General features: G+C 47.4%; 1 protein-coding gene across 7 annotated transcripts; it reads right to left on the bottom strand.

Annotated features, from left to right (window-relative positions):
• Positions 1–2,161: 2,161 nt before the first annotated feature.
• On the bottom strand, positions 2,162–14,325 carry LOC140418769 (uncharacterized). Of its 7 annotated transcripts, none has more exons than XM_072502370.1 (3): positions 14,245–14,325; positions 11,984–12,106; positions 2,162–3,621 (listed from the first exon to the last, which is right to left on the bottom strand). In XM_072502370.1, exons 2-3 carry the CDS (start codon positions 12,079–12,081, stop codon positions 2,304–2,306), a joined length of 1,416 nt encoding a protein of 471 aa, XP_072358471.1. In that variant the 5' UTR covers positions 12,082–12,106; positions 14,245–14,325; the 3' UTR covers positions 2,162–2,303. The 7 variants fall into 7 exon arrangements, with proteins under 7 accessions (XP_072358471.1, XP_072358473.1, XP_072358476.1 ...); XM_072502372.1 differs by having other exon boundaries at positions 14,251–14,318; XM_072502375.1 differs by having other exon boundaries at positions 11,991–12,106; positions 14,251–14,269.
• Positions 14,326–14,537: the final 212 nt, after the last annotated feature.

The raw sequence follows: 14,537 nt of genomic DNA, 5'->3' as shown, positions 1-14,537 counted from the left end.
GTTGGTAGAGGAGCTGAAGGGTAAATGGGAGGAGGAGTTGGGGAAGGAGATTGAGGAGGGGCTATGGGCTGATGCCCTAAGTCGGGTTAATTCCTCTTCTTCGTGTGCCAGGCTTAGCCTGATACAATTTAAGGTGGTTCATAGAGCGCATATGACGGGGGCGAGGCTGAGTAGGTTCTTTGGGGTGGAGGACAGATGTGGGAGGTGCTCAGGAAGTCCGGCAAACCATGTCCATATGTTTTGGTCATGCCCGGCACTGGAGGGGTACTGGAGGGGTTCTGGAGGGGAGTGGCGGGAACAGTATCTAAGGTGGTGAAAGTCCGGGTCAAGTCAGGCTGGGGGCTAGCACTATTTGGAGTAGTGGATGAACCAGGTGTGCAAGAGGCGAAAGAGGCCGGCATTCTGGCCTTTGCGTCCCTAGTCGCCGAAGGATCTTGTTAATGTGGAAGGAGGCGAAGCCCCCCAGCGTGGAGGCCTGGATAAATGATATGGCAGGGTTTATCAAGTTGGAGAGGATAAAGTTTGCCTTGAGAGAGTCTGCGCAGGGGTTCTACAGGTGATGGCAACCGTTCCTAGACTACCTCGCAGAGCGTTAGATGAAGGTCGGTCAGCAGCAGCAGCAACCCGGGGGAGGGCGGGGGGGGGGGGAGGGGGGGGGGAGGGGAGCAGGGGAGGGGGGGAGGGGGAGGGGGGGGAGGGGAGCAGGGGAGGGGGGGAGGGGGAGGGGGGGAGGAAAGGGGAGGGGGAGGGGGGGGAGGGAGGGGGAGGCTGGGGGGGGGAGGGGGAGGCTGGGGGGGAGGGGGAGGCTGGGGAGGGAGGCTGGGGGGGAGGGGGGAGGCTGGGGGGAGGGGGGGATATCTTTTGTGGGGGGGGGGAGGGAGGGGGAAGAGAGGTTTATTTGGGGGGCATTCGAGCAAGAAAATACATGAATGAGCCGGAAAACTGACATGTACGGGAGGAATCCAATGTACAAAGCTCTGTATCATATCGAATTACCATGTTCATGTCTTGCTATGTGAGCTTTCTTTTTGTTACGGGGGGGGGGGGGGGGTTTGTTTGTAAGGGTGAAAAGTTTTGTTTAAAAAATTCTTAATAAATATATATTTTTAAAAAAGAATAAGAGAATTTCATAGATATCATAGAATTTACAGTGCAGAAGGAGAATTTACAGTGCAGAAGGAGGCTATTCGGCCCATCGAGTCTGCACCGGCCCTTGGAAAGAGCACCCTAACAAAGGTCACACCTCCACCCTATCCCCACAACCCAGCAACCCCGCCCAACACTAAGGGCAATTTATCATGCCCAATTCACCTAACCTGCACATCTTTGGACTGTGGGAGGAAACCGGAGCACCCGGAGGAAACCCATGCACACACAGGGAGGATGTGCAGACTCCGCACAGAAAATTACCCAAGCCGGGAGTCGAACCCGGATCCTTGGAGCTGAAAATCAACAGTGCTAACCACTGTGCTACCGTGCCACCCTTGTATCCAAGCTCCCGGATTGTCTGTCTTTCTCTCCGGGTAAGATTCTGTTTGTCTCTTGTATTTCACTGTGACAGGGCGGAGACCTGATTGAAGGGAGTCAAACATGGGAGTTCTGGGAAAGATGGGCAAGATTTGGGAGGTGACAACATGTTCAAAGAGTTTGGAGAGGAGAGGGAGGTTGAAGATGGGGCAGTAATTTGTAAGGATGGCAGGGTCAAGTGTTTGTTTTATTGAGGGGGTGATGATGGCAGATTTGAAGGACAGAGGGACAGTACCTGAAGTGTGAGAAATGTTGACAATATCCATGGACACAGGGTAGTTGGCTGTCAGTAGCTCAGTGGGAAGAGGGTCGATGGAGCAGGAGTTGGGTATCATGGACAAGATGAGCTCTGAGAGGGCATGAGGGGAGATGGGAAAGAAACTAGAGAAAGATGTGGGTTCAGGGCTCGGGAAAGGATGAAATTTAGAGACAGTTTGGTCCGGTGGGCTCGTGGAAGGGAGGGAAGCAGCAGAGGCGGCTGATCGGATTTACTCAATCTCAGTCACAAAGAAGCTCCACAAGCTCCTCACACTTTTTGTTGGAGGTGAGGATGGAAGAGACAGGGGACAGCGAGAGTACTTCAAAAGGAACTAACTTGTGTCAAAGATATTAAAAAGTTCCAGCACACTGCATATTTCACACAAATCTAATTTATTTGACTTTTAGCCAGAATATTAGCCCCTGTAAAATGGGCTGGAATTGTTATCAGCAGAGAGAGAGCCAAATTAACATGGTTCAGTCTCAATGTGAGTAACAGCAAAATCCAATCACTGTGGTTACTTGTGGCCTCGTTGATGTGTCTGCAGGTTGGATGACTGAGTGAATCCCTTCCCACACTTGGAGCAGGTGAATGGCCTCTCTCCAGTGTGAACTCGCTGGTGTGTCTGCAGGGCAGATAACTGAGTGAATCCCTTCCCACACTTGGCGCAGGTGAATGGCCTCTCCCCAGTGTGAATTCGCTGGTGTGTCCGCAGGTTGGATACCTGAGTGAATCCCTTCCCACACTTGGCACAGGCGAATGGCCTCATCCCAGTGTCAACTCGCTGATGCTTCTGCAGGTCAGATGACTGAGTGAATCCCTTCCCACAGGGTGCGCAGGCGAATTGCCTCTCTCCAGTGTGAATTCGCTGATGTACAGTGAGGTGAGATGATTGTCTGAACCCAGTCCCGCAGTGAGAGCACCTGAACGGCCTCTCGTCAGTGTGAACACCTTGATGGCTCATCAGTTCCCCAGAACTTTTATAGCACTTCCCGCAGTCTGGACATTGGAACGGTCTCTCATCAGTGTGAACTCGCTGGTGACTCAGCAGGTTGGATGACCGAGTGAATCCCTTCCCACATTTGGAGCAGGTGAATGGTCTCTCCCCAGTGTGAATTCGCTGGTGCATTTTCAGGTTTAATGACCGAGTGAATCCCTTCCCACACTTGGAGCAGGCGAATGGCCTCTCCCCAGTGTGACTTCGCTGATGTACAGCGAGGTCAGATGATCGCCTGAACCCAGTCCCGCAGTGAGAGCACCTAAATGGTCTGTCATCAGTGTGAACACGTTGATGGCGAATCAGTTCCCCAGAACTTTTATAGCACTTCCCGCAATCTGAACACTGAAACGGTCTCTCATCAGTGTGAACTCGCTGGTGACTCAGCAGGTTGGATGAAGTGGTGAATCCCTTCCCACACTGTGAGCAGGTGAATGGTCGCTCCCCAGTGTGAACTCGCTGGTGACTCAGCAGGTTGGCTGAAATAGTAAATCCCTTCCCACACTTGGAGCAGGTGAATGGTTTCTCCCCAGTGTGACTGCGTCGATGAGTTTCCAGCTGGGATGGGGAAGTGAATCCTTTCCCACAGTCCACACATTTCCACGGTTTCTCCTCAGTGTGACTGCATTTGTGGCTTGTGAGGCCTGACGATTGACTGTATCCTCGTCCACACACACAACACGAGTACGGTTTCTCCCCACTGTGAACAATGCTTTTTCCTTCCATGTTCAATGATATTCCAATGATATTCAGGATATGATAAATTGAGGACTCTGTCAGATCCTGATGTGATGCTTGGTTTGAGTTTCCGGACTTTGATGCCTCCCCTTCGAACACCCTGTTAAATTGATTTAAAACAGAAAATAGGGAGTGAGAGAGAACCCACAAAACACAAAGGCAGATGGTGAAATTGAGCTGAATGAATCTGGTCATTTGTGGGGCCGGCACTGGGAAAAAGTGACCATGAAAACTGCTGGATTATTATTAAAAACCCAACTGGCCTCTTTGGGAGGAGAGAGGAAGAGGTGAAGAGGGATTTTGTATATCTACAAGTCAGATTAAAGAGAATAGATGGCAAAGCAAACTCGATCTTGAGCGTCATAAACAGTAATATTGATACCAAAACTATGCTTCTGGTGGCACAGTGATTAGCACTGCTGCCTCACAGCGCCAGGGACCCGGGTTCAATTCCGGCCTTGGTGACTGTGTGGAGTTCCTCCCAGTGTCTGCGAGAGTTTCCACTCGGTGCTCAGGTTTCCTCCAACAGTCAAAAGAAGGGCAGGTTTGGTGGATTGGGCTTGATAGATTGCCCGTTAGTCTCCAGGGATGTGCAGGTTAGGTGGGGCTATGGGGTTACAGGGACAGGGTAGGGGTATGGGCCTAGGCAGGGTGCCCTTTCAGAGTTGGTGCAGACTCGATGGGCTGAATGGCCTCCTTCTGCACTGTAGGAATTCTATGGTTCTAATTCCATTCTATGAATCTTTCTAAAGCTTTGGTCACCACTCTTCAGGAAGAATAGGAAGGTTCTTGAGAAGGTGCAGAGGAGATTTACCAGAATGGTTCCAACAAAGGAAGTTGAGGGGAAATTTGATTCAGGGACACAAGATTATGCCAGATTTGCATCAGGTGGACAAAGAAACTCTGTTTCCATTCACTGATCGTACAAGCAGCCGGGACACAGATTTAAAGTTTTGGGTAAAACCTGGATTGATCTATATAAGATCCTGAGGGGTCTTGACAGGGTGAATGTGGAGAGGGTGTTTCTTCTTGTGGGAGAATGTAGAACGAGGCGTCACTGTTGCAAAATAAGCGGTCACCCATTTCAGATGGAGATGAGGATTTTTTATTCTCTTGAGGGTTGTAAGACTTTGGAACTCGCGTCCTTAAAAGGCAGTGGAAGCAGAGTCCTTGAATATTTTTAAGGCAGAGCTGGATAGATTCTTGATGAGCAAGGGGGTGAAAGGTTGACGAATGTGATATAAAATAGTTACTTTAGAGATACTAGTTAATGTAATGTAGAAATAAGCCACTTTGATTTTTGCAGTTAGGGACAAAGGAATTTGAGACCGCATGGAAAAAGCAGGAAGAGGTGTGTCTATGAGAGTGAGACTGCATTGATAGGGGCCAGAGAAAGGGATTGGAAGTGAGCCAATCAGAATAGATCGAACAGGTCAGGAGGGACCTAGGCTGACCTATGTCCGTCGAGTATGTGAAACTTGATACCATTTGAACTGATTTTGCAGAGATCCCTTTGTCTGTTAGTTCAGTCGTTTTCTGGAGTGTAAGAGGCAGGATGTCCTGTTACATTTCTGTAAGATGATTCAAGCTTGCAAGCTAAATAAATAACTTCTGTTTACGTGCGAATCCGTCTCAACTTTTATTGAGGCCAGACTGACAGAGAAAGAAATTTGGGGATCAACATTTGGTGCCGAAAACCGGGATTTCTCTGGGCGATCCTGATCCAACTGCGAAATCAGAATTAGACTGATTATGAACAGGAGGACGGGAACAAAGGGCCCTCAATGTAGAAATGGAAAACGACCAGCATTGATTGTTCCCCTCTTCTTATCGTCTGATTAGTCTGGTCACTCGCGGTTGGCACAGAAAGACCGCCTCGACGAAATCACAGGTCAGTCTGGGGATTAGCACTTTAATTGATGGGATTTCATATTGTTGTTTCGGCTTAGGTTAGGGTTTTGGGCTGATGGGACTTTAAATAATGAAGGTTCAGTCTATTATCGGGGTTCAGAGGCTGATGGGACTTTAAATAATAAAGGTTCAGTCTATTATTAGGGTTCAGAGGCTGATGTGACTTAAATAATAAAGGTTCAGTCTATTATTAGGGTTCAGAGGCTGATGTGACTTAAATAATAAAGGTTCAGTCTATTATCAGGGTTCAGAGGCTGATGGGACTTTAAATAATAAAGGTTCAGTCTATTATATGGGTTCAGGGGCTGATGGGACTTCAATAGATGGGGGTTCAGTCCAGTATAACTGTTTTTAAATCTGAAGATGGTTCAACTCTATGTGTGAGTGTTTTAAATATATAGTTGATTAAGCTAAAATTGTCTCCTTGGACTGTAAAGTTCCGAGGTCTAGTTGAGATTGTGAGGTTGAAGCAGAAGTCTCTCAAAGGGTTAACAGCAGCAGGCGGAGTTGAAAACAGACAGTGCTTCTCACTCAGGCCTTGAGATAACAGCGCCAGTCTGCAGTGTAATCGGATACCTTTCCTTTGAGTCAGTGAACACCAGTAAAGTTACGTTTTGAATTAATTAAAGGAAACCAGTGGGTTTCTCCACCTCTTTGATAAAAGTTATTATTTTCGAAAGCAATTGATTGAAATTGCCAGAATCTTAAATTTTACTTACTTGAAATAAGGTTTATCTCATTTTATATGGAGATTAATAGAAACTTAAAGAAGATCATGGACACCATTTTAAAAAGTGTCAATCTGGAGATGATAATTGATTTTGCTAATACTTATGATAGTTGATTTTGCTAATACTGTGTATGTAACAGAAAAAAAACTTGTTAAAAGAAAAATTGTTAAGATAAAGAAATAATTAAGTTGTAAATGTTATACAAGTTTGTGTTAAGCAAATTGTAAATTTAGTTCTGAGTTGAGATCAGAGCTAAGCTTGCAAGTTGCAGTAATTCAATTTGAATTTTCAAACATTTTTAAGTTTTAAAAAAAAGAGAGCAAATAGAGAAAAGAAGGACACAGATCTTAAATGCGTTGAATAGCACATTTCAAAGGCCCATAAATCTTTCTGTTATCTTAGACCTAAAACCTAGGAAGATTGACGAGCCATAGGAATGTCTGGGGCGTTTTAATGAAATCTACCGGGGGCAGTCAGGCGATTTGCTATATCAAACTGGTCAGAATTCCCCTCAATACTGTGCTATGTTAATGCATTGCCTACCACCTTCTGTGGTTACTGCTGTGAAATGTAATAACATGAATTGGACAGAGAACGACCCTTCCCAGATGGCAAGGGCAGTCAGATTTTACTGGAAGGAGGGTGTAGGCCAAGAAGGAGGCTCAGTTACAAAGGTTAAGACTGAGTATGTAATGAAAAAGGATGATCTGCGATCCCAACAAGCGGCAGAAATGGTAGTTTACCAGCAGGAGCTCCAATATAGTGACTTTGGGTGGGTGGATCAGCGAAGAGGAGGATGAGACAACAGTGCTATATTTCTATCACCCCCCAGTGGTGGACGTTAGACATTGAACAGTCACTGCATCACGTTACCCTGGCCTATGACAGAACTGGACGAAACAGGGAGTTGGAGGACAAATACCGGCCATTACTTGAGACCGAATGGCCAGTCAAGGTTACAGCCACAGTCACGGGAAAAGAAGGTACAGCCGATTTTGTTACAATATCACCACATTTATGGCCACAGTCAGCTTCGGTAAGCCCTCATATTACACGTCAGGTCCATGACCAGTACCATGCCAGGGATATGGGGCGAATGGTCAGCATCTTACCGCAGCTCGTCAGAATAGGTATGAGATATACCTTTTGAACAATCCACGTCTGACATTTAAATACTGTACCACTATCAATCCAGCCTGTTTTCTTAGTGGTCCCCCTGTCCATGAAGACGCACCTGGCCACGACTGTTTAGCCTTGATTCAGGAAACTACCACAATAAGGGGCGATTTGAGTGACATTTCGTCAGAACAACCTGACATGATTATGTGTGGTCAAATATCCCACCGGGGTTTAGTTAATGACCTACTGCAGGCCCTCCTTCTGCCAGCGCAGATTTCCGTTATTAAATGCGCTGCCCACACGAATGGTACAACCCCAGTTGACGTTGGTAATGAACGAGCAGATTGTGCAGCGCGCACAGCCGCACAAATTCAGCAAGTGATGGTGCCTAAAATGTTAAGTCAGACTAAACGATCTACTATGAATGTGTCTGCTTCTGACAAGCCAATGCCAGACGTCATAAGGTTACAGGAGGACGCTCCTGAGAGTGATAAACAAATGTGGAAACGGTTAGGTTGTACATATGATTCTGTTTCCTCTTTATGGACCACGCCTGCACATCAGACTTGTATGTCTGATGTACTGGCTTTATGGGTCATCGAATGTGTACACTTTGCAACTCATTGTGGGGCTCGAGGGACTAGTGATTTGTTGCTGGACACTTGGTGGCACCCTAAAATGCAGGGGTTGGCCCAAAGTATCAGTAATCGGTGTTTGATTTGTCAGCAATATAACACCGGAAAAGGTATCCCTTGTGGGAAGGGGCAAACCCCGTTGCCCAGTGGTCCCTTTGAGACGCTCCAAATGGATTACATTGAGTTGGAAAGGTGTCAATGTTATAAATATGTTTTGGTCATTGTGGATGTGTTCAGCAGATGGGTTGAGGCGTATCCGACTATCTATAGTAAAGCTGCTACTGTGGTTAAAGTCTTGATGAGGGAAATCATTCCCCGGTACGGTATACCAGCTCAGATAAGTTCTGATAATGGGCCTCATTTTATTGGACAAATTAACAAGGAGTTTTGCTCCCAGTTGGGCATACGCCAGCAGTTACACTGTGCTTACAGACCGCAGGCAGCCGGGGTGGTTGAGAGACACAATCAGACCCTCAAAACTAAATTGGCTAAATTAAGAGCAGACACGGGACTGACATGGCTTAAGTTGCTCCCCGTTGCCCTCTTCCAGCTGCGGGTTACACCTGCGGGACCAGCCCGGCTCTCTCCCGCCGAGATTCTTTATGGCAGGCCTCTTAGAATTCCTTGGAGCCTGCAGGTTCCCAGACGGGTTCAGTTTCATCAGATGACTGAAGAAATGACCACCTATGTTCTAGCCTTTACGCAAGTGCTCAAGGAACTCCATGGCCCAGTCCGTGCGGCTCACCAGCCATTGCCCCAGTACCTAGCTCACTTTCAGTCCAGCCCGGTAGTTATGTAATGGTCAAAAATTGGACTAGGAAGGGGTCGGAGCCGCGATGGGATGGGCCCTTCCAAGTTCTCCTTACCACCCCCACAGCAGTTAAAGTGGAGGGGCGAAGTGCTTGGGTCCACCTACATCACTGTAAATTGAGTCCATCTCCACTACTGTAAAAGGTCGGATACTAACCTGCCTCCCTTCTCCAGTGCTATTTTACAGGTGTGGAGCATGATGGAGTGGCTACGCATCGTCTGTCTGATATTTGGCCTCACTTCGCTTGGCGTGTTATTGGCGATGGACATGGAAAAGGGGAATATTATGTATCTGTGTAGCCCCAACCAATCTACAAGGATACATCACCTATGCACAGGTGATGTTCTTCACTGCCCCCATATACGAGGACATGGTATCGACTCATGGAAGGTCATCAAAGTTAAGGAGAATGCGGGAGTCATGAAGCAGCTGCACCGGTCCCGGCGATGGGAAGGGAACATTATATGGACATTGCCTTGTTTTTGGAATACATGTAAATTTGAATTTGGATGTGTTAAAAGTGGTACAATAAAGGTAACATCAGGCTGTCAGAAGAGTGTAGGAAGAGACCATGAGAAAGAGAAAGGGACTAGAGAGAGGACGGGGCGTGTGAGAAGGGAAGTACAGCTAGAACGTAGGTTACCGGGAGATGCACTTAAGTTAATTAAAGGCCAAACTGAGGAAAACCCGGGTAGTATGAATCTCTTCTACCAGATTTACCACCGTCTGTATGGCCAGGGACGGGTTGTCTGCTACCCAAACCCCGCAGCGGTGTCTAGGTTATTTTCTGTTTCACCGCTTTGGGGCACTCCCCAAACGGTGGTTCATTGTCAGCGTTCCGAGCCATTGCCCGAGCACGTCACTCTTCCTTACGATCCGGATTCAGCACCACCGGCTATTTGCCTTCCCCTCCCTCGGGATAATTCCCATTCACAGTACGATAGGCTGCGACGGTGGAGGGCGTACATACCTAGCCACTTCACTCCCAATAGGGATTCCCGGTCGTACGAGAATTGCTTCAGCAGTGAAGGATATGGCTGTTTGCTGGTAGAGGTGGACACAAATATAACATGTCTGTTTCCCACCTGTACGGACAGGAGGTGCCATATCACCCAGGCGTCTGGCCAATGCGTTTGTTACAACATCACTTGCGTTCCATTGAACGCTGGCCTCCAGCTCCTTTGTGGCTGGGCGAATGTCTCTCATATCACTGTTGGGAATAGGGCTTTCTGCATTGCTGGGCGGCCCGAATGGGCATTTCAAAATTGGATAAACTGGGCTACTGGGAGGTCCTTACGCAACCGATATGCTGATTGTGATGCTAGCCTGCACACGGAACAAGGATACTACTTTTTATTTAATGGTACGGCGACCAACGTTTTGTCACCCCATTTCCCCACCGAATTGCTAAAGGGACTCTAGTCCCTACCACAGTCCCCTGCCCTTCGGCGTGGAACCTGCATAATCAGTTAGCACGCCGGGCAGTCTCTGCTGAATTTTGCGAGAACTGGAAAAAAACTTCAGGTTCTTGCACCCAACCGGGGCCACTCAGCCGGGTGGGGCATTCTGAGCGTATTGACACTGGGAGGTGTGGGGGGTTCCTTGGCTGTTAGTGATCGGAATTATTTTATTTGCGGCCTTACCATTTTGGGAAATGAAACCTTGGGAGCCCTCGGGGCAATAACTAAGGAGTTGTCTCAGCTACGGTTGTTTGCAATGCAGAACCGGTATGCTCTTGACTATCTTCTGGCCCGTGAGGGTGGGGTATGCGCCATAGTACAGGGCAAGTGGATCATGTGTGTTCAGGACTTGACCGCTAACATTACTAAATTTATGGATCGCATACGGGATCACTTGGACGGGATGCAGGATCCTGACTCTTGGGGTAACTGGGGATCTGGAGGATGGAAGGACTGGTTGATAAATATGGCCATGTATCTAGTGGTAGCTATCGGCTGTATCTTTGTGGGCCTGGCCATCCTTAAATGTGTGATGGGTAGAATGCGGGGTGCACTAGATCAGATCACCGCCCCAATCACCGAGAAAAAAATTTTAACTGTTAAAATCCATGAGGGTGAGGCAGATGAAGGGGGGCTAAGACCAGAATTGGAAATGCAGCGACGGATCTTTTTAGATGAGGAACCGTAGCTATAGATTGGATAGTTCGGTTATCATGGAATGATAAAAGGAGGGAATGACGAATGTGATATAAAATAGTTACTTTAGAGATACTAGTTAATGTAATGTAGAACTAAGCCACTTTGATTTTTGCAGTTAGGGACAAAGGAATTTGAGACCGCATGGAAAAAGCAGGAAGAGGTGTGTCTATGAGAGTGAGACTGCATTGATAGGGGCCAGAGAAAGGGATTGGAAGTGAGCCAATCAGAATAGATCGAACAGGTCAGGAGGGACCTAGGCTGACCTATATCCGTCGAGTATGTGAAACTTGATACCATTTGAACTGATTTTGCAGAGATCCCTTTGTCTGTTAGTTCAGTCGTTTTCTGGAGTGTAAGAGGCAGGATGTCCTGTTACATTTCTGTAAGATGATTCAAGCTTGCAAGCTAAATAAATAACTTCTGTTTACGTGCGAATCCGTCTCAACTTTTATTGAGGCCAGACTGACAGAGAAAGAAATTTGGGGATCAACAAGGTCATCAGGCGTAGGCAGGAATGTGGAGTTGAGGTTAGAATGAGATCAGCTGTAATCTTATTGAATGCTGAGCAGGCTCGAGGGGCCGAGTGGCCTGTTCCGAGTTTGTATGTAAAAGGTACAGGAGATATGAGGTGATATGAGATATATGTTTTTACACAGCGAGCGACAATTACCTGATTCTTGCTGCCTAGGAGGGCGTTTGAAAATAGATACATGAATCATTTGATTTCAAAAGGAAATTGGATAGACATTTGAGGGAAATAAACCTGCGAGGAAACAGGGACAGAGCAGGAGAATGGGACTGACTGGATTGCTCCAGATCTAGCAAGGATTCAATGGGCCGAATGCCCTTCTCTGTGCCATCATATCTCTGACTCTTTTGGGTAATCTCGTTTTGTAATTTAACCCTGGACGGTTCAGATATCACTCAGGTAAATCTGTGCTACACTCCCTCCGAGGCCATTCTATCCTTCCTCAGGTTTGTTGTCCAGAACTGAACACAGTTCTCCGGGTTTGGTCTAACCAGGGTTTGTGAATCTCGGGGCTTTTCCAGTCACACTGAGACTAGAAATCTTCCTTCACAGACAGAACAGACAAACCTTATACCTTCCACACCCAGATGCTGCTGAAATTCAGGTTCTGATGAATCGAGTGACTCTGTCAGATTGCGATGTGACGTTTGGTTTGCTTTTCCCATCTGTTAAACCTCCACTTCCATTATCCTGTAAATTTACAGAAACCTCACTGTCAGTTTAGGATAGAAGTTCACAACATTCTCTTCTCGCCAACTTTGATTAAACGTATTCCTGGAGGTTTGATCACATGACCTGCCCCCATCCTCCAGCCATTAATCGGTCAACACATCCATCCTTGTGACACACTGCCTTCCTCGGCCAATTGGGAAGCAAAAGGACTTATTACCTTACAGGACAGTTACTGCCCTAATGATTTTCCAGACACTCAGGTAAATGAACCTCGCCAATGCAGGGAGCGGAGTTGGTGTGAACTCGGGGAGAGGAGCTTCGGAACAGTAAACATAAATAACTTACCTCAGGGATTCACGGCCTAGCCGGCAGGGAGCGGAGTTGGTGCGAATCCGAGGAGGAGCAGCTTCGGAACATTTTATTTTTTTAAAATTCAGAATACCCAATTCATTTTTCCAATTAAGTGGCAATTTAGCGTGGCCAATCCACCTACCCTGCACATCTTTTTGGGTTGTGTGGGCAAAACCGACACAAACATGGGGAGAATGTGCAAACTCCACACGGACAGTGAGCCAGAGCCGGGATCGAACCTGGGACCTCAGCACCGTGAGGCAGCAGTGCTACTCACTGCGCCACCCTGCTGCCATCAGTAAGTATAAATAACTTACCTGTTGGATATCTGGACTGGGGGCAAAAACTGAAATGTGACATCAGAGTAATTAACTAAGTTGGGGAGTAACTAGGAGATTAGTAACTAGGAGATTGCTGAATGTTATCTATATCAGGGGCTGATTGCTGAATGTTATCTTTCTCAGGGGCTGTTTAGCACACGGCTAAAACGCTGGCTTTGAAAGCAGGCCAAGGCAGGCCAGCAGCAGCATGGTTCAATTCCCCGAACAGGTGCTGGAATGTGGCGACTAGGGGCTTTTCACAGTAACTTCATTTGAAGCCGACTTGTGACAATAAGCGATTATTATCATTATCTTCTTACAGTTTTATGCTGTCATCAATGCTGTCTACGATGCCACCGAACTTTGTATTATCAGCAAAAGTGCAGAAGAGGCACTTCGATCCATCGAGTTTGCACCAACACATCAAAATCTGACCCACCTACCTAATCCCATTTGCCAGCACTTGGCCCATAGCCTTGAATGTTATAATGTGCCAGTCTTCATCCAGGTACTTTTTAAGAGGATGTGAGGCAACCCGCCTCTACCATCCTCCTCAGCAGTGCATTCCAGACCCTCACCACCCTCTGGGTAAAAATGTTTTTCCTCAAGATATGTGTCAATAAATCTAATATAATCTAACCCCACTCTCTGCTGTCTGTTGGTTAGCCAATCCTCCATCCAAGCTAATATATTACCTCTAACCCCCGTGGGATCTTACCTTGTTTATTACCTTTTGTGTGACACCTTATCAACTGTATTTTGGAAGTCCAAATACATCCACAGGACCCCCATTATCCACCTGGCCTGTCACATCTTCCAAGAACTCCAACAAGTGAGTCAAACACTTCACCAAACCACGCTGACTGATGGATTGCGGTTTGACTTTCCAAATGTCCAGTTACTACTTGTCAATAATGAATTCCAGCAGTTTCCCAACAACAGGCATTAAACTAACTAGTTTCCTACTTTCTGCCTTTTTGAACAGGAGGGGTGCCATTAGACTTTTCCTCTCATACAGTGACATTGTCACTGGGTCAGTGTCTCCCCCCTGGTCTCTGTGAGGTTGTTTGTGGAGAGAAGCCGGAAGCGGTGGACAGTGAGAGTGGAGAATGTTCATTGTTTAGCTCTGGGGCCGCACTCGTGATTTCTAAACCCCGCCCCCCGACACTGACCTCTCACCTGACACATCACAATGCACGGAGTGATTGACGGCAGCACCGAACCAATAGGTGAAGAGTGGACAGATCCGGAGGACCGGTTGGGAGCGACTGGTCCTCCAACCAATCAGCGCGAACGAGGCGGCGGGACTGGGCTGAGTGAAGCATGCGCAATGTGATTAATGGCGAGGCAGCAAAAGGTTCTATCTTGGATCCACAATCCGTGAAGTTGGGAATGGCGGGACGGAGGGAGAGATAAATCAGGAGGGTCGTTCGGCACGCTTCGTGCACATGTTATATAGACCAAAAATCCGGAAAAATGACCTACCAATACCTGGGGATCTGAGCGGGAGCTGCAGCTTTGTTACAGACAAGATTAAGCAAACGCCATCTTTATTTGACTCTGGCAGACGTGCGCATGCGCCGTCTCAATATTGGGTTCGCGGCAGCAGTGGGTATGCGCCCTCGGCACCCTTATTTGGATCACGAGCAGTAGTGCGCATGCGCCCTCGGCATCCTTCTTTGGATCACTCGCAGCAGTGCGTATGCGGACCCACCATCTTTATTGGGGCACGAGCAGCAGAGCGCAGGCTCAGTGGCCATCGTTGTTGGGGGCAACAT

The sequence above is a fragment of the Scyliorhinus torazame genome, chromosome 5 (genome assembly GCF_047496885.1).
Source record: "Scyliorhinus torazame isolate Kashiwa2021f chromosome 5, sScyTor2.1, whole genome shotgun sequence".
NCBI lineage: Eukaryota > Metazoa > Chordata > Chondrichthyes > Carcharhiniformes > Scyliorhinidae > Scyliorhinus > Scyliorhinus torazame.
The sequence above is the reverse complement of the archived record's forward strand: the minus strand, read 5'-3'. Positions and strand labels throughout refer to the sequence as shown.